A 22,418-nucleotide genomic window follows, 5' to 3' on the forward strand; every position below is an offset into this window, starting at 1 on the left:
GCAGAGTGCCAAATTGCTGCATATTTTTTAGTTTTGCATCAGCAGCAGAATCACATTCTTACCTTGCTGAAACTAAAAAACTAATACAATAATCCTGCAGTGGAACGTCTGTATGATTTGAACTGTATGGGGTGTCAATGATTACAACATTTCAGATTATATAGATGTCAGGTCACAGATGTATTCACAAAAACATGCAGCAAGAAATATGAAAATAACAATTGTTTCCTATCCTTTATTGAGTCCTAAAGGCAAATGCAAAAAGCATATAGGCAGCACCATCTTCAGTCATTGCCCTTTTTTTTTTTTTTTAAGACTGAACCAGCAGAGATGTTCTACTCTTTTCTTGGACAACGGGCATATGACACACACACACACACACACTTCAGGTTACACAACCACACACACACACACACACACACACACACACACACACTATCAAAATAACAGAATTAGAAAAGACAATACAATTGAAAAGAGATCTCTGTAATAAGGCCTTATATGACACTGGTTGGAACACAGTCACAGTTATAGATAAAGCATTTTGTGCTTTGAATTTACAGCTATACTAGGTCCATGTTTGGACGATATATTGACAGTAACTGAGCTACACACAACTTCAACGGGGGGACCATTTCTTCCTGTGCACAACCACACACTTTATACAAACACACATTATACAGACACAGATGATCAAAAGATCAACATTGTTAAATGGACCACTACTTTCAATCCCCCTGTTAATGCGACAGGTCACAGACTTAACAGAAACATTGGCAGGGAGATACTTTAATGTGATTGGACAAAGCTGCTAAGTTTCAGCTGCAGTCTGGGTCTTGCCTCGGAGAGGAAACAAAACTGATAAGAAATCCTGTTATGAACTAGGAGACGACTGAAGATCCCCAGTTGATCTAATGGCAGTTTGATGGTTTTACTGTCTGATTGGTCGACCAGTGCACCTTGTTTCAACCAACTGTGGATCAGACTGAACAGTACTAAGAAAAGGAAGAAGGTAGAAGCCAAGTGAGATCCTAGGGACAACCCTACCATAAAGCCCTCAAATAACCCTAACTCAAAACACTTGAATGTTTTTAATCTCCGGGACTTCCACAATTGGGTTGTCCTAAAACACACACTTCCAGTAGCAAAGACCACGGGAGATGACACAGACAGCCAGCAGATAGCCTTACTGGGCCACTGAGATGACTCTGTTCTTAGAAGTACATATCTGGCCGGTCCTTTCCCTCCAGGCACGTACCTCATGGATATCCCTTCTCTCCCCCACTCCCTCCCTCCCTCCCTCTCAGTGCCCTTGGTCCTTGTGAAGCTGCATTCTCTCCCTCTCCACCTCCAGTCTCTCCCTCTCTATCTGCAGTCGTCCAGACTCAAACTTAAAGAACTGCAGCCTCTCTTTCTCTAACTGTAATCTCTCCTTCTCCAGCCTCAGTCTCTCGCCCTCCAGGTCTATCACAGACAGCCAGGGTTTGTCGTCCTTTCTGTCAGTCGTTCCATCCACGGCCAGGGAAGAGGTGGTAGGTGTGGAGGTAGAAGAGGAAGGCGGGCCTTGCTGGGGGGGGGCCCGTTCGGATTGGTTCAGGAGTAGCACCCTCAGCCTCTCTCTCTCTAACTGCAGGCGCTCTCTCTCCAGTTGCAGCCGCTCCTTTTCCACCTCGGACTGCCGCAGTCTCTCTTTCTCCAGGAGCAGCCGCTCTCTTTCCACTGCCAGCCGCTCCGTTTCCACAGCGAGGCGCTGCTTCTCCAGCTCCACGCGTTGCTTCTCCATGGCAACTAAAAGCCCCGTACTCTCGTGATTGGCCAGTCCTAACCCAGCAAAGCCCATTCCGCCGAGGCCTCCCAACGAGAGGTCCCGATTCATCGAGGCTGTCCCACCCTTGGAGGCGCTGGGCATCCCGAACTCATCAATGTGAGAGAAGACTTCAGGAATGCGTCCGTCACGCTCTCCCATGTCAGGTAGGAGGGAGGGGAAACAGTCCTCCTCGTCGTCGTCTTCTACCTCACCTTCTCCATCCCCCTCTCCGCTATCGCCCTCCAGCTGATAAGGGAAGAAACAAAACAAAGAAATGATGAACCACGTTCTACATCAGTCTTCGTGCAAGTTAATTCATGCCATAAGAAAAGAATTCGCACAACAGGTGTGATGGAAAATGGGATTAACATATACAATGGGCTTGTTCAAAATTGAAGTAGACCATGCAGGCGACTGCCGTTTGACTGATCTACACAAAACAGTACTACTGGTTATTATTAGTAGAATATTAGTGGAAATGCCTTTAAGTGCCAATATTGATAGAATTACCATCATTTTGGAGTACACTTGCAGTAATGTGATTACACGTGTTGTGGTGCTCACACAGAAAAAACATTGTTTTGTTGGACTACGATGAACTTGTCAGTTTGGGAGAACACACTGCAGATTGGAACATTTTCTTTATGCAGATTTTAGAACACTCATTCAAATCTGCCCCCAAACCGATTTCCTGATCCCATACACTCAGGTATGGACTGATCCTCACCCTGTACCCATTGGCCTCCTCCTCCATCTTAACACCAGTTGCTACTGCGTGTCCACTGGGCTCCCCGAGATCTGCCAGGTCCTGCCAGTCGCATTGCGACTCCTTAGGAAAGCCAGAGAGGTCAAGCGACTGGTCCCCCGAGCCAAGAGATGCGTCGTGTTCGGGGGAGGAGGGCTCATACTCTGCCTTCAGCCCTGTGGAGAGAGACAGCTCAGCCCGGAGCTGCTTCCTTTTCATCAACGACCGCCAGTCCAGGTAACGCCGCTTCACCTGAAAAATGGAAACACACATGCAAAGTTTACATAGAGTGGCAATGTCAGACAACTCCAGTCATCAGAAACTTTATTTAAATCTGCTCACGCAATTGAATTGTCAATAGAACATCTGGAAAAAGCTGTTGGAAACGCAACTCTTGTATGTTGCATTCGTGTTGTAACTGTACTCGCATTCGTACAGGACCTGGGTACAGAAAGACTTCATTCGGTCTGCATTGTGAACACAAGAACATAGAAATATAATAATATAATTTGTTTACCAGGGTCCAACGCTAACTTTTTTTCCCTCACTGGCCCGATAGGGTGTGAAATCTACGGGCCTGAACAGAATTAAAAAAGAAAAACATAATATAATTGTATTTTACAGATATATAGTATGTAAATATATCATCAGTATAATGATTTATACCACAGATTTGTGATATGAGACATGAGAGCTGATAAAAGCAATTGCTGTTTACATAAATATGATGCAACGCCCATCATGACTTTTTAATTAATGGTTATCAAAATATTAGCTACTATAAATATCATTATCATGTTTTCATGAAGATCCTTGCTAACTTGATGTGACATAAAAGCATGTAAATAAAATAATTGAGTTAATTTATTAATGGCAACATACACATGACACAATACAGAACTTGCACTAGTTGTTTGACTGGCTTCTTGTGTGTCGCTGCTAGCAAGCGCTTAGGCGGGCGCTTACTGTTGACAAGACATGTCTGTATGGTTTGTCTATCTGCATTTACAGACTGTCATGGACGTAGTTTCCCCCTCTTCACAACATGATAGGCGGTCGTAAATCGTTTTTCAATTTGGCTACGCGCCACCTCATTCATTCGGAGCAGGCAGACGTTCATTGTTGCAGCCGGTGGGTTGTCAACGGCCCGTTTGGCCGCCATACACGCGACAAGCTGCCGGGATTTAAGAGCAGGTTTTCGGTAGTTGTTCATTCCCTTAATAAACGACCCAGTCTTATTGGCTTGAACCAGTTACTTCACAGAATACAAAAATGCTTGCATTTGCTTTGCCTCATATGATACAATATTTGGGCCCTGCTCTAGAATGCGCTATGAACTATGATTGGTCAACACTGATGAGCAATCGAATATTATTGGTCAAAAAGACAACACCGGTACTGTACCATACCCAGGGGGAGAAGACATGCCACAGACAAGCGAAAATCGAAGTGGAAAGAGTGACAAAGTTGACAAGCAACCATTTTAATACGATACAATTACTTTATGACTGTCTTTGTCTACAGGCCCAACGTTAGGTATTACTGGCTTGGGCCAGCATTAATGTTGAACCCTGTGTTTAAAATTTAAAAAAATATATGTTTTATTTCTGGTTTTTTTATGTACTCGTGATCACAGTGCAGACCAAAACTGAACTGCCTTGTACCTTTGTTTGGTTTAAATACATCCCTTATATACTTTACTTCCTTCTCAAAATAATTTGTCAGTATGGAAGTCCCCTCGACACACCTCTGCAGCTGTGCGTAGCTCGCCCTCTCCGAGAGCGTTGACGCCTCCTGCCACCTCCTCCCAAGCTCGTCTCTTCAATTCATTGATGGCTGTGTTTTGCTGGCGCGAGAACAGCACGTCTCGTCTCTTGTGGATCTCCCGGATCAGGGTCTGTGTCTCACGCACGCTGTAGTTGCTCTTCCTCTTCCTCTTCAGGTGTTTCATCTGTAGGAAATCCAGCCTGGCGGTCAGGAGGGGCGCGCACGCAGATGGAGAAAAAGACAGATCAAGGAGGGATGGAGAGAGGGATGGAGAGAGAGGAGTCTTACAGACAGACTCTGTAAGAGAGAGGGACATAATCGGGCAGAGGCATAGAGAATATATGAAAGAGGAACGTGCGGATGAACGAGCTAGAGAGCGAGACAGGGAGAGAGAGAAAGAGCAGTCAGGCTAGCTTGGAGTTGGTCTTCAACTGATGTAAATCATCGGATGAGAGATTGCTATTTAGAAGAACCCTGTCTCCACCCCTTGGTGATTCAAAGGTCAAAAGTCACAGCACAGGTGATTACCAGAGCAGGTGTGTCCTTAGGCAACCAGAGCACCTAGACAGGCATCAGCTTCCTCCTGAAAGACAAACATAGGACCACAGAGCAACAACATTATTAGTCAAACCGAAAGGTGGTTACTAAACAATCTTGGACGAATTCCAATGTTATGACTGTATCTTGTTCAATAATAGGTGCGTGCGTTGACAATCCCAAAAAACTGATTTAAGTATCGTAGAATAAATAATTTATTTGCAGACAGCAGTATTTTCAAACAATGTCCTCAATCATCATTCCTTTGGCTTTGGCGCTGACTGATAATTGGGGGGACTAGCAAGCCATCATGCCATTCTTCTGAGGTAAATAAAGCATGGATAAAATGATATAGTTTGAGTTACGCAAGAACAAATGAAAATAACCTTTGTGTGAAAAGCATAAATTGGCTTAATTAACGTTGCCCAATCAGTGTTGTTTATTCAACGCACAGCTGTGCCGGCTAACATTAGCTAACAAACGTTAGCTTGCCAGCTAACAACAATGCACACACCAGCACGTTTACATCGTCAAAATTCAAATCCTCCACAGTCACAGATAATTTTTATTTGGCCCAGTTGAATGGCCACGCTCTCCTGGTAAAATATGTTACATAATGTAATGCCAATTATGACCATTTTAAATTAACTCACCAATCAATCGTAGAGGATAAATCACAGATGCTCATCAACGCCAAAAACTGAATGAGAACGACAGCTTTTTGGCGACGCACTGTAAACATCTTTCCGATTGGTCGATCTTGCGCCTCTCCCACTTCTGACGTATTACATCCAACCCCATTTCAGTTTTTGGCAGATGTGAATCTCAGTAATGTGGGGCCACGGATGTCATACGCTGTTTTTCTAGTAATCATGTTCATAACCTGACTTCAGAGGATGATGTTCGGTCACAAAGGTAGTGATGCGTAACCGCAGCTTTCTGAAACTGTTGAGGTTGGCGTCGGAAACGGTTAATTATTTTAAGCTTATATAAAACGTGAACAATAGTGGCATCTGCTGGTCCGGAATACAGATCACACATGTGAATGTTTATAAAGCCGTCTTTTCTCGTCTTGTTCAATAACAATTAGTGGCGCAATGGTTAGGTGTGCGCATTGAAAAAAAAGGTCTAAGTATAAGGGCGGGTTTGTATCCCGTAACTGCTTTCCAGTTACTTTACTCTTTTAAAACTATGCATCGGACTATGTTTCGCATGATTAAAAGCTTGCCTATACTAACTTAAACGAATTATATCAACCAAAATTGTGGTACATCAACTCAACGTTTTCTAAACTCTAACAGGGTTCTAATGAAATGCCACCACCTATTTCTATTTTTGTCCCGGACACTTCCTGGTGCGCCACCGAAAAACATTACCCATCTACAAAACGTTAGTACCTAAATTGTTTAAAACGGTGTCCAGTAGAGGCCGGTGTTTGCACCATAAATTCGAAGAACTTCGGAAACCGGCATTCCGCATCAAGCTGTGGAAACAAATTACGTATAATATCGGAACAGCACGTGATCAAACTGACCTTTGGACGTCATTTATCACGTGATATTGTCACTTTGAAACAAGGATGCGCAGAATATGTCGAGTTGGTAGTGCTTTGAGAATTGAACTGTTGGCCTACTTCGGAACTCCGGTTGCAACCTTCAGTTTTTTAGCCAACGGAAAAATTGCACGTTACTTGAATAAATTAGTAACGTTGAGACTGCTGGTGACAGCATTACGAGAGTTAGCTGAGAGGTAGTGGAACTGACTAAAACTGGCGGCGATGGGAGGTGTTCGGTGGGCGTTCCGTGGTGGCTCATGGACACCAACCCGGTCGGAGTGGCTGCTGGCGTCCCGGTGTGTGCAGCGTGAAGAGAGAGAACGGATTGGACAATTCATGTTTTCCAAAGATGCGAAATCAGCCATGGTGTGTAGAATGTTATTCTCTGAGAAATTCACCACTGTCTGTGGTATGTTGGTTAATTATGAATTCTTATGTTCAAACATATTGCTACAAGCATGGACACTTGATGGACACTTCTAGTCATCATCGGACCTTGATTAATCACAGCTAATCAGATGTCACAGTGAAACTCACTGAGATTCAGCTCTGTGGTAGACTATTATGTTATTGAGTTTTTTCCAAGACAGGTTGTTGTTTTTTCATGATATCTCTCTCCCCCAGGCTGGGAGGTTGTTGCTAAGGAGGTTGGTGTGTGAGAAGATAGGTGTCCCCTGGGCTGACTTCCATCTGGAGCGCACTCCCAGAGGAAAGCCATACCTCGCCAGCCCTGAAGCCGGGGGTTGGAGTTTTAACCTCTCCCACCAGGGCGACTACACTGTACTGGCTGCTGAACAGGGGCTGCTGGTGGGAGTAGATGTAATGAAGACCACCATGCCAGGTGTGTGGGTGGGCATGCGTGCTGTGCTTTAGTAATGCTTAAAGCTTAATCTGATTTCCCATTAAAAACTGGTTTGAAAATTCAAAGAACGTTTCATGTTCAAACATTAACGTATGTTTCTGGATGATTCACTACCATCCCTTGTTTAGAACCTGGCTGAGCGGCACAGATTACTGCTGAGAAAGGCACTTCTCCCTCACCCCTTGTGTGCAGTTCAACCTGGGCTAACTTAATATAACTCCCTTGACAACAAGCACTCAGTTTTGAAAGTATCATTTTGCAGTGTGTGAGACTGTATCCACCCTCTGTTCCATGTTACCCATATACCCTTTATAGTTCCAGAACCAGTCTCCTTTTCACCCTTCTCACCACCTTTCATTTGGCATTCTCATCTTCAAGCCCGTAGGGCGCTAATCTCCTAACCCAGACCTGTCACTCCCCCCGACCTGTCACTCCCCCCGACCTGTCACTCCCCCCGACCTGTCACTCCCCCCGACCTGTCACTCCCCCCGACCTGTCACTCCCCCCGACCTGTCACTCCCCCCCAACCTGTCACTCCCCCACCCCCTTCAAACAGACCTCTGCATCTGAAAGGGGTGATCGTGATGCCTAGCCCCGTTCCTTTGAGAAATACAAAAGAGGAAGAGAAACAGAGTTAGTGTGATATACCTTAAAGTTCACGTTGTGTCCATCGCCCCCCCCCCCCCCCCCCCCCCCCAGGGAGAATAGCTAGGCACTTTAAACCTTATAGATGTGCTGTCATTTGCGAATCCCTGTGTCTACTTCAGAAGTCCTCAGATGTCCATGTCCTGCAGTTCCTCCCTTCACCACGTGGTGCCCATGTTGTCTAAAATTTCCTGAGAGTGGCAGCGCTCTCTAGGGAATGTCTATCTCTAGCTGTATGTTCAAAGATAGCTGGAAGGGGGAAAGTAATGATCATAAATAAATGATTGGGAGCCAGTAATGTTTTTGTGTAGATTTTGTCTCATTTTAACGTTTCCTTCACTGTTCCCTCAATTACAGAGATTAAACTCAGCTTTTGTATGTTATTTTATGAACCCCCCCCCCTTCAAATCCAGGTAGCAGTTCGGTACCTCAATTTTTCCAGATTATGACAAGGCAGTTTACGGAACGTGAATGGAGTGTTATCCGCAGCGCAGGATCGGAATGGGAGCAACTGACCATGTTCTACAGACACTGGGTAACCATGGCGATACCGTACCCTCACACCCAGAGTGCTATGCAGTGTACTCATGCTAGACCCCTCCCCCCGGACATGTTGTTAGATTGGGAGGGCAGCAGAAGGTCATCACAGGCTGATTTTATATGTAATTACTAATCTTAGTGCTTCCCTGTTGCCATAGTGACATTTCTTGTAATTCTGTTATTGTGGTTTCACTGTCTTCCCTCCATTGTAACAAGGCTTGACTTCAGAGACACTTACAGTCCTTCACATAACTCTGTTCAGCCTGATAAGTGAGCGTTTTGATTTTGAATGCCTTTCTGCTTCACCAGTGGCTGTTATTTACAGCTGTGATGGTATATTTTGATACTGTGCAATCTCTCTCTGGCACACAATAAGAGGGAACTTCAGATGTATTCGGTTTGTATTATGGTTCAAGGCCCTGAAGGAGAGCTTCATTAAGGCGATTGGGACAGGGCTGGGCTTCAACCTGCAGAGGGCAGAGTTTCACCTCACAGAGGAGCCGCTCACAGAAGGCAAGGTGTGCAACGGGACTAGAATGCACCTGGACGAGGAGCTAGAGGAGGGCTGGGTCTTTGAGGTGAGCATGGCAAAACATCGCATGCACGCCTGGTCAACAATTCAGTGACATTATGTCGTGCAGCTGAAGAGGTGAGTGTGGACAAACAAAATCTATTCTGATAAAAGGCTGCATCTGTGCCTGCAGCTAGGAACGTGGCTTTGATCATTTGAAACGTGTCTGCCAAGGTTAAACTTGAGTGTTTACGTTTGGATTGAAGTAATTGTTTATGTTGTAAAAAAACATAGATGTTTATGCAGTACTTGTGAAAATCACTAAAGCATTTGTTGTGGCTGTGAATACAGCAGTGCTCAGCGAGGGCACATTCCCTCATTCCCCCTACGGTTTATTTTGCTGCCTTCTATTAGTCTGTATCAAAGTGACATCTAGATGGCTACTAATGCTACAGCCATATTACAAGTTTATTCATGTGGGCTGCTGTCCTAAATCAAATATAATCAATTTGATGGAACACACTGGCCAGGTTAGCTACTGCCAGCGACAAGTGAGACAGCTGCCAGGTGAAATAAGTTGGTTGTGCCCAGTCAGATGCTCCTCAATACAACATCATTGAGCTGTCACAGTCATGCAAATTTCTGAATCAAATTCTGTAGTTATTCTTGATTAATCAAATGTTTCTATGCTATCACTTGGGCCCCAAGTAAATGTTTTCCCAATTAAAAATCACTGCACTTAGTTGAAGGCAAACAATGCTTTAACTGAACACAAACGCAAAATGATCTATGTGAGTGTTTTTAATAGGATGTTCAACATCACTTCACATCTATGAATGCTTCCAATGTTGTAGAATGCCTCCTCCCTCTTTATCAGTGTAAGTTTACAAAACAATAACTGCTTTCTGGTTGTGATGATGACATACTATCCTTTTTCAGCATTTTCTGTGCCATCCAAATGAGTGTATAGCTTAGTCAGTGTTGCATTTATCAGCTTCTTTGGAATGTAGCTAGCTACCATGACTAACATTAGCTGAATGTTCTTGTTTGTCATCAAACCAAAAATGTGCCACCTGTGATGCAGTTCATTCAGTTAAACTTTATAAAATGTTCTCCAGTCTGTCAGAAAGGAAGAACATTTGTTTCTTGACATGCTAAATGCAGCTTAGTATGGTCTTATTAGCAGCTAAATGGAAAACTACCCAGCTCCAGTGTTATCGGTTTGCTTTAGAGCTGAGCACTGAAGCTAATGCTTTCCCTATTGCATTTTACTGCCTCGAACAACAGATTAGTGAGGGCTTGTTGATGGCTAGTACTGCTCACTGCAGTCTGTCTCTTTGTGATTGAGGTCTTTGCACATTCATGGATATTTTAAATACTTTTTTTTTAATCCACATCCTAGTTGAAAGGATTCAAACATATTGAATAGCCAATCACTTATGAGCAGAGAAAGCACCTCCTTCTCCATACCACTAGGTTTCCCATTATTTAGGACTTTGTCAGCCAATGTCTGCTCCTTGTAGCGGTCAAATGAGCAGCCCACTTCCTAGATGACCACCCTCTGGGCTCCACCTGCAATAACAGTGTCTGGTGGGTTGGGTTCCTCTTAAAATAACATCAGCAGCATCCAAACATCTGTCTCACCTCAGTAGCTACCATGTTGACAAGGTTCTCATGTCTGGCAATGTACAAGTCTTAATCTGAATGATGACCTTTTATAATACGGGAACTCCATTACATTTAAGTAAGTGCATATTATACAGAAGAGGTCATGTTTTGCAGTGTACCAAAGTGTTTCGATTGTGTTTGGTTGGTAGAACCTGTAAACTCACCATAACAGTGAATATTCTTGCCAATGCCGACATTCTGATGTTACATGAGGCAGTGGTGAAGACATCCCAGAGTGGCCCCTGCTGCCTCTTGTCTGGTATCAAAAGGCTTGTTTATATTACGCTATGTTTTGCAAGGCACAGCGAAGTAGACTCGACGTTAGATTATTTTGCGACGTCAACTTCCAAGGTAGCATGCGCAAAATTGTCGGTTGAGCCCCACCGGAGTTTAGCAAGTGTGACGACAATTCTGTAGGAACGGTATCAAGTTTCTGTGCAGTGTGCACACGCATAATTCAACGTTTTCCCACCATTGATGGCCACAGTCCTGCGTGACCGGTCTTGAACATGCTGGTGTGAATATAAATGATCCGGAAATGATAATTCAGACATAAGTCTATTTTTGCGTGTTATTCTCTCTCGTAATGTAAACAAGCCCAAAGAATCCCTTTGACTGAGGTGTTCCATCAAGGTGTAACGGAGGCCTCCGCAACGACTGGAGTCTTCCACATCTGAATCAGAGGAAGTCTGTGGTTCAGTCTGTGGTTCAGTCTGTGGTTCAGTCTGTGGTTCAGTCTGTGGTTCAGTCTGTGGTTCAGTCTGTGGTTCAGTCTGTGGTTCAGTCTGTCCATTTCCAGTCCTGCTGCACAAGTCATTGAGGTGTGGTCAGCTTTACCAGACTCCAAAACCCCAGAACGTGTTTTCCATTGGCCTTCCTCCTGAAATCAGGAAAGATGTTGGGTGTTTGCGGCCAGTGGGTCCTTTTCTCCTCTGTATGTCCAACAGGAGGCTCTGACTAACTCCCTAACTGTTGCATTCTTACAGTATAGAATGTTCAGCATGTGGGTCCGTCAGGTAGCAGTATATCCACTCCCTTGTTAGGCCACCAAAACCCCATTATTTTTGTTCAAGGTAATATTGCATGTGGTATTTTTGTTTAAGCATACGTGCTTTCTCATCACTTGAACCTGGCAAGCCGATGCTGTCTTTCCTAGGGCCATCTTTCTCAAAGCCTTTAGCATCTTTGCCATTGGCTGAGGGAGAATGTTAAACATCAAGCATGGCTGACTACTCTTTGCCAAAATCCGAACTTTTTACCTTCAGTCCCCAGCCACTTTAAACATCTGTCCTAGATGGCTGAATGGTCCATAAGAATACACTGATTGGTCTATCAATTTGTATAAATGTTGCCGTGCAAATTTTGTCTTAGACTTCTAGCCTTGAACATTTTCAAGATTTTCTTAGCAATGATTTTGATTCATGTGACTATATAAAGTGTCTTTATTAAAACATTTGAAATTGAGAATAACTTTATTTATACAAACTATAACGGACTAAGCAGGCTTGCATACTAGCCCTGTTGTGGCCACAAACCTTACTTACGCCGTTGAAGCAGCTGGCTTCATACCTGTGTGTTACTTGAATGGGCAGGTTCCAAACATGACCGACAATGAAAGCAGTCTTTCAAATTAGCACTAAAAATGACATAACCCCTTGCTAGTTATTTAACTGAAAATGCATTCATCAGCTAGCTTATTTTTCCCAGGTAAACAGATGATCTCCAGGACCAAACTAGAGGCTCTTTTTTTATGGGAGAACATCATTTACATCAACCAGCTGATTAGGGTTTTTTTTTGGTCAGCAGTCCTGCATAAAAGAATAGGCACCTGTGACATATTAATTACAAGTGATAGTGTAACAACAATATAAAATAAGCATGTACATGTTAAAGAATTCAAGTGCTGATTGGTCAATAAACATACTTGATGCAGATTAGCCTGCAATTAAGAAATGACGGTGATTGGTTCACTCATTGGAGAAGGCAGAGCTTACATACCAACTCTGAAGTCCATCACTTGAAGTTTAAATTAAAGGAGTTAATGTGTTTAATATCTAATCAGAACAAGGCTTTAAACAGGTTAAATGTCTAATCAGAGCAAAACATAAACTGGTTTAATGTCTAATTGGACTAAGGCTTTAAAGAGGTTTAATGTTTACTCAGACCAAGGGGTTTGATGTCTGCAGTAATGTGGAAATGTATTTGGTCGGTTGACTTTCAAGAGCTGGGAAAATGGTGTGGTCCATCATGCTATCAGCTGTCCTCTGTGGATGTTTTGTTGGCCTAATGGTCTTTTGGTGTTGGTTGTTTTGACACAAGCAGCACAACTATTGATCGCCAGCCCAGGGACAGAACAGCACTATGGATCTGCTGTTGAGATGTTTTCTCGACACGGAATAGATGGGAAATGAAGGGAGACAGCCCTGGGAGATGAAAGTATAAGCCCAATTTAGGAAGCACAGGGGATGGGAAAGTCTTTTTTGTAGAACCACTGAGAATGTCAGTTTTCTACTGCAAGAAAGAATGTAAATAAAATATTTCCCCTTCCAGAACCTTTTCACATTTTGTTCCAAATTATTGTGCTGCTATGTTTTTTAGCAATACGCACAATCACTTGTAGTGGTTAATTTTGGTCTCCGATGACCCAGAGATTTTTGTGAAAAATGTAGCCTTCAAAGAAAAAAACACCTTCACTATAGTTAAGTGCAGGTGGATCAGTAATATTTTGGGTTTTCTTTGCTGGTATGGTTTGCCTTCACCAGATGGATGGCATTATGCAACCCGGAAAATACCAAGGCATATTGGAGCACCATGTTGAACCCAGTGTCAGAAATCTGGGTGTCCATAAAAGGGTCATGGTTCCCGCAGCACAATGACCCCATACACACTTGAAAAAGCAGCAATGGAATGGTTGATGAAAAAACTCTGGACTGTCCTAAAGTGGCCAGCAATGAGTCCAGATCTAAATCCTATTGAAAAACCTTGAGATCTGAAAACACCAGTTGGGGACGCACCCTACTAGTTGGGAAAAACTGGAGCGGTATGCACAAGACGAGTGTCCCAGACTGCCTAATAAGAGGTGTAGTATTATTTTCTGAGCCATTTTAGGATTTCTTTGTGGAATAAGATAATGCTTACTAAATTATTCATATTTGTCCTTTGCAGATCAAATAAATAAGTAGATAAATGTATTCAACTGTTGTCTGTAAGAAATAGTGCAAGGTTGTCAATAATTTTGACCGTCTTACTTCCAGCAATGTATATACATTTCCTCATTTTCTTTACAGCGCATAGTTATGCTCAGGAATGTACTCTAGATTTGACATTCAGTTGTGTTGTAATATCTCACAGATTTCAGGGTTTGCTTAGTGCTCAGTGAATAAGGTTTCTATGAGCAGTGCTGAACTTTATTAATTCACCACACTCCTGCAAACACACATTGCCTGAGTGTGCAGAATAATAATGTATTTTTCTTCCTTTACCTCTGTATTGTTCATAATATTGAGAGATAACTAGCTAGGACTACAGCCTTAACGACTGCTAAGGTTATCCATTGACACACACGCTCTTCAGCACATAACTACCTGTTAGACACAGAATTAACATACAGATGAGGCAAGCAACAGTGCTGATCTGGTGCCCTCTGACCCTTAATGCTGCGTATTGATTGGCTAACTTTATGAGTTGGTGCCCCGGGTCTTGCTACTTCCTTGGTGACCCTGTGGTATGTCACGACCACACTCTGCCATAATAAGGTCATGCCACCAGTAGTGAGGGAATTAATAAGGTTACAGAGACTCACACAGGTACTGTGGAATTGAATATGAGAGGTATTGTGTGCATGCAAGGCATCCTCTAGCTTCATTACAACTCATGTTGTACATGTGTAGGCAATGCTGTGTCCAGGGCAGGTTCTAGCCTTTTGGGGGCCCTATGGGAGATTCACTCGGCAGTCCCCCCCCCCCCATGGCAAGAGGTGCGGTTACACTTCTTGCGATGAGACATGGATACCCATGCAGTTCCACTAATTTCCTCATGGCGCAGCTTCATTATTTTCCTACAATTCTAAACATTTTGCCATACTTTATGCCACATTAACATGGGATCTTTGTGGGAATGACTAACAACATCAGTTGCCAGTATTCACCTGTAAAACAGTTGTCATTGTTAACTGTCAGCGAATCAAGAAACTAAAAGAACATCCTACTTCTGCACAGTCCCATTCCCACTGTGTTCTGTTATGGCTTATGCCTGGAACCGGCCCTGTGTCACATTCTTATGTGGACAGTTAAGGCAGTGGGGCATATGTGGTATTCACATACGTACTGGGTGGATTACCTAATAAATTAAATCAATCAAAATTGGGAGCCGAATATTTTAAAGAACGTTGAAGAGCTTTCAGATGTTGGAAGGTTTAGAAAAACTTTTTTTAAGGCAACTTGTAGAGGTGGGGTCCCTGGAAATTCTTATAGAAAACATTTAATGGGGTCCTGGATTAAATGCATTGAATACCAATGTGTCTAAAACATAGCAGTCGTCTATACTCATCTAATGCAATGGAGTTTACTACGTTTCCGCTAATGCCAATAATTAGGCAAACTTTCTCAACCCTTAAGCAATATTTTCTCTCGTATCGGGGCCAAAATTATGGCAGCACTCTTAATAACCATAGATCCCCATGGCATAGTGATATTTTCAAGCGCACAGGAACTGCTAGGGTACGAAAGTAGGTATAGCTTGATCTTCCGGGATAGAGATCTCTGATATATCAGTGCCAATAGGGCCTTTCTAGTAAAACTGCTATCGGCCCTGTTCTATGGGCATCTAGCCGATAGTCTATATCAAACCAGAGCGTGCCCTCTAGTTTTGACTGAAAAATGTTACTACCACCACCAGAAAGTGAAAAACATTTAATGGGATCCTGGCTTAAATGCACTGAATACCAATGTTCCATTTTTTTCTATTTTGAAATGGACAGGGAATAGACTGCCTCACTTTCAAAAGTCAAGGTGTGAGGCTATTTTCTCTTTTCAATCTGCTCTGCCCTCTGTCCCCCATCTCTCCTCCCTCCACGGGGTGAGGCGGCTATTAGCCCTGGAGGGCCAGCCGGTGAGATTGCTCGTCTAGGATGGACACAATTACCCCGACTGGGTCCGTGATTAGGGCCAACTGTCTGGGAAAAGGAAGGAGGGAGGGGAAGACTGGGACCAGGATAAATGGCCGACGTCAGGGTTTTTTGATGTGTTAGAATGTACAGGGGTGTACCGGTCTGATGCTTTCCGTAATGAACAGTAAATTGAGAGCCATTTGTCACTTTAACCAGTTGTACCAGCCGACCCCTAGATTCTCATGCTGTTTGCAAGTGATACATGTGTGGATTTCATTGACTCATTTCCTCTCTTGCCCATCCTGCTCTATCAGGAGAGCCTGTTGGACAGGGACCACCATGTGGCTGTAGCACTGGGACCCGGGGTTGAATCTGCGGTGAGTATTGCGGTATATTTAAGATGTTGGACAGTTACGGTATATATAGGGGCTTATTCGAATAATTCTATTAATTGTATATAAGGCCAAATGTCATAAATATAATAACTGCGAACAATTATTAACGGAATGTTCTTCAAATAAGTGTTTCCGCTACCACAGAAGGATGCAATCCACCATGTTATTCTTATAATCATCTCAAAAAACCTTCACAAAAAGATGAGTTTCATTGTCATAGGGAAAGCTACTGGTTATTTGCTTTGGCAACAATGTCTGTGTTGTGGCTTTTTATTGGACACTGATACTTGTTTACTATACGCTACTATTTCCCAATGAAAACACTGTCTGAATGCATTCAGTGACTTTCCTAATACTTACACATGCTTCATCTTGACACATGGTAATACCACTTCTACTGTCCATACCACCCACCCCTAATCTGCAGGCATTTCAACCCAAATCAAATAGGTGTATAACCTCCTCTCTCTCTCTCTCTCTCTCTCCAGCTTTCCCCGGCCATCCTCTGTCCTTCCCCTTCCTTCACCCTCCTCTCCTTCAGTGACCTGATCAGCATGGCCACGCCCATCTTAGAAGAAGACTCTTCCTACTGGGAGAGTTTCCAGAAGAAGGCGGAAGCCCCGAAGAGACAGAGCGACATGCACCGATGAGTGACACTGGTTGGGTTCGGATTTAGGCTTGTGTCATCTGACCCCAGATTTGTGGTTATGGTCACATTTCAGTGTCTGCTGAGGTGGGAGGTCAGAGGGTGGATCGGGGGGATTTAATGCTTCAATACTATCTCTTATGTCCTGGCTGAAGCAGGTCTGATCTCCTTACAGGATGATTTAGCTGATCCATGCCTAGCAGAGTTGCTATTACAGTGCTGAGTTCAGTATTACCTGGAGGTAGTTACAGTTATCTGGAGAATGTAGCCAATGTCTACATACTACTTTTAAAACATTTGCTGTGATGCACTCCAACCATTATTCCTGGTCGTTGTAATGGTTGGTAAAATACGGAATCTCAGTTTTTTGCCAAATATAGCAATAACGATTTATGATTTTCAAACTTTGGTGTAAATAGTGTAGACATTCTCACTTCTAGAATGAGGTCACAGAAATCATAGCTGTCGTCTATACTCATTTAATGCAGTGGAGTTTGCTACGTTGCGCTAATGCCAGTAGTTAGGCAACATTTCTTAACCGTTCAGCAATATTTTGTCTCGTAACAAGTTTGTTTGCAAGAACCAGAATTAAGCCGAAACTCTTAATAACCATACATCCCCACGGCGTAGTTTCTAGCGCAAGGGAACTGCTGGGTTACTGAAGTTTGGATAGCCTGACTTAGGCCCCATCGGCACTGATATATACTTTCTAGTAAATCTGCTGTCGGCCCTGTTTTATCGCCCCCTGTACGATAGTCCCTGTCCATTTTAAACCAGAGCGTGCCATCGATTTTCAACTGAAAAATGTAACTACCGCCATCATAATGTGTGCATGCTTTTGCTCTACTCTCCCACAGTAAGGTAAGATTACACTATTGAAAAAGGAATGGGTTTTCCACTAATGACCAAAGTTGAACTCCTTTTGCAAATATTAGTTTAATTTACTAATGGCGTGCCTGGGTTCGGTAGACTTGCGAGTCACTAAATAAATGGCTGACGAGCTAGCCAATAATCATTAGCGGGTTAACTTCATATTGTTTCATTCACTAATAACTTACACAGACATGTATGCAACAAGTAAGCTAGAAGGCTAGCTAATTAGGTAGATGGCTAATACGACCATTATTTGCAACAATAATTAACCCTCTTTACTGTGATCTTAACTAAGTAGTTTAAATGACAAGATGAATAGTCAGGTTGCTGGTTATGTTATCGTTTGAACATTCACCATTTAGGCAATAAACCGTTTAACTGTGTGTGTGTGTGTGTTAAATACAATGGGGAGAACACGATTTTGCAGGTTTTCCCACTTACAAAGCATGTAGAAGTCTGTAATTTTTATCATAGGTACTCTTCAACAGGGAGTGACGGAATCTAAAAAATACAATCACATTGTATGATTTTTAAGTAATTAGCACTTTATTGCTTGACATAGGTATTTGATAATTCAGAAAAGCAGAACTTAATATTTGGTACAGAAACCTTTGTTTGCAATTACAGAGATCATACATTTCCTGTAGTTCTTGACCAGGTTTCCACACACTGCAGCAGGGATTTTGGCCCACTCCTCCATACAGACCTTCTCCAGATCATTCAGGTTTCAGGCCTGTCGCTGGGCAATACAGACTTTCAACTCCCTCCAAATATTTTCTATTGGGTTCAGGTCTGGAGACCTCTACATGCTTTGTAAGTAGGAAACACTGCCGATTTTGCAGGTTTGCAGGTTATCAAATACTTGTTCTCCCCACTGGAGCTACTAGCTAGGGTCTCCTGATCTGACCCGCTGCAATTGTGTCTATATAAACTGTTGGTAGTTGGATAAGAGGAATCGACTTTTGGGTTATAGCCAATGAAGATCACCACTAGTCTATATTTTGTATTAAATTGTTCTGGGTAGGAAGAGTCTGTAACATGCCTAAAACATGTTTAAAACACTCTTGTAACTAAGACCGCAGCAGGGCTCTAAAAGTGATGAGTGAAGCCAACTACAGTTATAATCTGTAAATATAATTAGTCTTGACTTCAGACCGCTAAAGTTGCTAGCAGTGTCATGTCCGTTTAGGAAAATGTGTTCCTTTGAACGGAAAATGACAATACTATAATTTCCACTGTTTTCTTAGGTTTGGAATCGCACATGAGAACTGACTGACCGTTGACTTTCATGCTATATGCTCTAGAAAGAACACAACTATTTTGGACCACAGAGATGTTAGATTTACATTGGGATTATAGATTATTTTCGGTATAAAATGCTGGAAATGGTCATCAACATCCTTGACTGGCACAATTAGTTTTTATCCGCTGTTGATTCTCAGTGTAAGACCACACCTTCTGCTCTCCAAATCCCCTAAACAAGGCTAAAGAAATTCTCATGTTGTGGTCCTCTACTGGGTTTTTGGGGCCTAAACTGGTGTTGTTCCCTACAGTTCTGTAGATAAACTACTAGGTATGCAAATTACTGTATTAAAAGGACTTTCAGGTCCATGTTTTTTTTTTTTCTTGTTTTTTTTTTAATATTACATGTATAAAGTTTTTTTCTGTTGAGACGTAGTTCCTCATTTTTAAGTAAAAATACAATTTAAAGAACCTTTTGTGTAATTGTAATTTATTTTTATTCTTGGTCCCATATTGATTTTCTGCAGTAAATATCGGCCATCGGCCCCCCAAATCCTCTACATTCGGCTCTAAAAAAAAAGGTATTTTGGTCAACCCCTATGCCCGAAGTATTAAAATCAATGCAGCCAAGCCTGGCTTGGACCAAAAGCAACACCCTAACTGGAGTAAAACTCCTGCCCAGATGTCATTAATTGTGTATTGTTGTTGCCAGTGATGGCTAGCTGTGCTAACTATTCTACCTGTCTCTGTTAATGTAGATTAGGATTTTCTGTTTTATGTAGTAGATTGGTAGCAACATAACCAACATATATTTTGAATTAAACATTTCAATCAACATTCCCAGCTAATGAGACAACATGGATTTGTTTTAAGGGAATTAACAGGTTTTAAAAAGGTAATTTTTTTGGAGAATTTGTATGGCTGCCAATGGTGGATTTTAAAGTTGACCTTTTCTTTCAAAATGTAAACATTAAAACCTGCGACTGACATTCATCACAATATATATGGCATGTGCCACAATCGATTGAGCTTTCCTCATTTTGTGTTTAAGCATGCTTTTCGCGTAGACAATCACTATTTCACCAAATTTGGTCAAATAGAGATTTGACCCTGTTCTCCCTGAATAAGTGGAATTGCATACATAGACATTCCAATAATTACTTAAAACGATTTATGGATCTTAACTGTCTGTCATTATTCCCCTTTAAGGGATTTGTCCAGATCTGAAAGTGAACCACAGAAATGCTACAAAAGTTGCGTAAGATGGAGGCTTAGATAATGTCAATATTGCATTTTCAATCACAACTCCATTAATCGTGCAGCCCTACAGGAAATCTTCCCTGGTAATGTGAATAACTTTGAATGGCTTCATGTAAGCCTTCTGCCTCATTCTCCATTGGGGGAGAGAAGAATACCACTCCGCTCATCATTCATGTACCATCTGATGGGACATATAATTGTCTCCTGTAGCCAATCATGTGCATTCAGGCAGCTTGCATAGGGCTAACGATAGACGCGGGGAAGAACATTTGATTTTTATTGTCATTTGTCTCTTCCTCGCTTTCTCTCAACTCTCTCATCGTTCTCTCGCTCACCAGTTCTTCTCTCCCTCCCCCTTTCAACCTTCATCGCTACAGGCTTCTGGATAACTATTGTGACTGAAGGGAAAAGTGTGAGAGTGAAAATGATTGGGAGGGAAGTGGAGAAAGGGGTGATAATTCACTTATATCGTGCTGGAGAGCGATTGTCCATGTCCAAGGACATCTCTATTCCAATCATCTTTCATCCTTTCGTACAACACCCTCCATCTCTCCCTCATTCTGTGTCCTTGTCCTGAGTGGCAATGTTAACATGAGGGAACGTCCCAAAATAGGTTCCTGCTAAATCAAAGTGTGTCACAGATTTAACCTTCTTCCTTTTTTGCTGTCGTATTCTGTTTCTGGTCATACTCTAATTCCCCTTCGTTTCATCACTGTCTCGTCCTGCGACTGCCATGTGTGTGGATTAACACTAGCCTTTCTCATTTTATCCGTGTGTGTGCAAGCGTGTATGGTTGTGTGAGTTACTAGCTTCCCTCACACCTTTCTCACATCTCTCCCTCGCTATCTCGCCCTTTCCTGCCCCCCCCCCCCCCCCCCGTGCCTCACCCTCTCTCTCACTTTCTTTCTCTCCCTCCCTCCATCTGGCGGTGTGTCTATTTTGGTAAAAGACATTTAGTAGGCCATCAGAGGCTTGCATTTAGAAGCCAGCAGGGCTTTTAATGGAGCAGCCTGACTTCTACCAGCACCATCTCTATCCCTCTCCCCTGTTCTCACACTCCCTCTTCTGTCTCGCTCTCCGTCTGTACTGAGGAAGAGTGTATCATGGCTAGTGTGTAAAACACATTTCAGAATGCAAGGATGTGAGTGAGAGGTCTTCAGCCGCGATGACACGAGCACTCTACAACCTGTAACCAACGCGTGCACACACGTCCCTTTCATCCCTTCTGCTTGAAGTGTGCAGTGGATGATCCCAGACCTGTACTCAACCGCCTGTCTGTGAATGGAGAGAATAACTTCACATGCTACCTGCTACCATTTCAACCCCCCCCCCCCCTCCCCGGGCCTCTTCCCTCCCACACACTCAAATAATCTTCTTGTTCTCCTTGGGGGTAGCCCTCAGAGACACACACTAATTATATCCGTGGTAATAAGGAGCACCATTCAGAGCGGAGTCCCCCGAGGGTCTCAGACTGGTGGACGGATGGGCTGACAGGGCTATCGATGGAGGGCTGGCAACCACAGGTGTTTTTGTCCATCTGTGATGGAGATTGGATGGGGCACACCGATAACCGCAGGTGTTGTCATCTGTTTTCCCAAGCAGAGGGAAACCAATGGAATGTTGTTAACCTCTTTAATGCATTAGTTCTGAAGATGTTTAGGTCTGTAGACCCCTTTTGCGACTGGTAATTCGTCAAAGACCCCCTCAGAATCAGAGAACAGGAAACATAGGAGTTCTACTGTGATGTCAGCATTAAGAATATTGAGCCCTGCAGAGAAATGTTTTAATTGCATTCCTCTTAGCAACATAGATTCATTTTCAGTTTTCAGGCTGAGTTCATGAAATTCTACTCATTTTGCCCTGTGTGGAATTCAACTCAAGCTGTTTTAAATCAAGTCAAACTTGATTGCTAGAGTACTAAACCAGTGGTCCTCAGATGTCTCCTAAGGACTACTTAGACATTTCATATTTTAGTTTTGATCCCAAATTGGCAAAGCTGTAGGGATATTTCACTAGCAAAGGCTTGATATTTCACTAGTTGAATCAGGTTTACAAGTTTAAGGGAAAAATAAACATTTGAATGTTCTGGGGCAGCGTGAGAAGAGGTTTGAGAAAAAAATGAATAAACTAATTTCACAGATCCCTTTGCCCAAATATTTAATGTGTTGGTAATAAAGAATGTATTGTCTGGATGGAGACTTATCTGCTCTCCAGTTTGTATCACATGATTTATTCCGGAAACATCAAGTGTCTGTGGT

General features: G+C 42.8%; 2 protein-coding genes across 8 annotated transcripts in view; one reads left to right on the forward strand and one right to left on the reverse strand.

Annotated features, from left to right (window-relative positions):
* Nucleotides 1-209: 209 nt before the first annotated feature.
* Nucleotides 210-5,597, reverse strand: msantd4 (Myb/SANT-like DNA-binding domain containing 4 with coiled-coils). 7 transcript variants are annotated; one of them, XM_010893745.5, is made up of 5 exons: nucleotides 5,510-5,597; nucleotides 4,848-4,902; nucleotides 4,300-4,503; nucleotides 2,535-2,804; nucleotides 210-2,053 (listed from the first exon to the last, which is right to left on the reverse strand). In XM_010893745.5, exons 3-5 carry the CDS (start codon nucleotides 4,501-4,503, stop codon nucleotides 1,304-1,306), a joined length of 1,224 nt encoding a protein of 407 aa, XP_010892047.1. In that variant the 5' UTR covers nucleotides 4,848-4,902; nucleotides 5,510-5,597; the 3' UTR covers nucleotides 210-1,303. The 7 variants fall into 7 exon arrangements, with proteins under 7 accessions (XP_010892047.1, XP_010892048.1, XP_010892045.1 ...); XM_010893746.5 differs by having other exon boundaries at nucleotides 4,300-4,519; XM_010893743.5 differs by having other exon boundaries at nucleotides 4,300-4,688.
* Nucleotides 5,598-5,806: 209 nt separating this feature from the next.
* aasdhppt (aminoadipate-semialdehyde dehydrogenase-phosphopantetheinyl transferase) overlaps nucleotides 5,807-22,418 on the forward strand; it is a 37,480-nt gene continuing 20,868 nt past the window's right edge. Inside the window, exons 1-6 of the mRNA XM_010893742.4 lie at nucleotides 5,807-6,777; nucleotides 7,036-7,252; nucleotides 8,332-8,453; nucleotides 8,875-9,036; nucleotides 16,059-16,121; nucleotides 16,628-16,789. Of these exons, the coding sequence (XP_010892044.2) occupies nucleotides 6,634-6,777; nucleotides 7,036-7,252; nucleotides 8,332-8,453; nucleotides 8,875-9,036; nucleotides 16,059-16,121; nucleotides 16,628-16,789 (870 nt within the window). The 5' untranslated portion in view covers nucleotides 5,807-6,633. The remainder of the gene's footprint in view (nucleotides 6,778-7,035; nucleotides 7,253-8,331; nucleotides 8,454-8,874; nucleotides 9,037-16,058; nucleotides 16,122-16,627; nucleotides 16,790-22,418) is intronic.

The sequence above is a fragment of the Esox lucius genome, chromosome 1, assembly GCF_011004845.1.
Source record: "Esox lucius isolate fEsoLuc1 chromosome 1, fEsoLuc1.pri, whole genome shotgun sequence".
Taxonomy (NCBI): Eukaryota; Metazoa; Chordata; class Actinopteri; order Esociformes; family Esocidae; genus Esox; species Esox lucius.

Excerpts from the sequence above, each read along its gene's own strand:
- msantd4 (XM_010893743.5), bottom strand. The coding sequence starts at position 4,635 with ATGTCCCTCTCTCTTACAGAGTCTGTCTGTAAGACTCCTCTCTCTCCA. Across the intron at positions 2,805-4,299 it reads AGCTACGCACAGCTGCAGAG|GTGAAGCGGCGTTACCTGGA; the intron begins GTGTGTCGAGGG and ends TCCATTTTTCAG. Across the intron at positions 2,054-2,534 it reads AGGAGGCCAATGGGTACAGG|CTGGAGGGCGATAGCGGAGA; the intron begins GTGAGGATCAGT and ends TTCCCTTATCAG.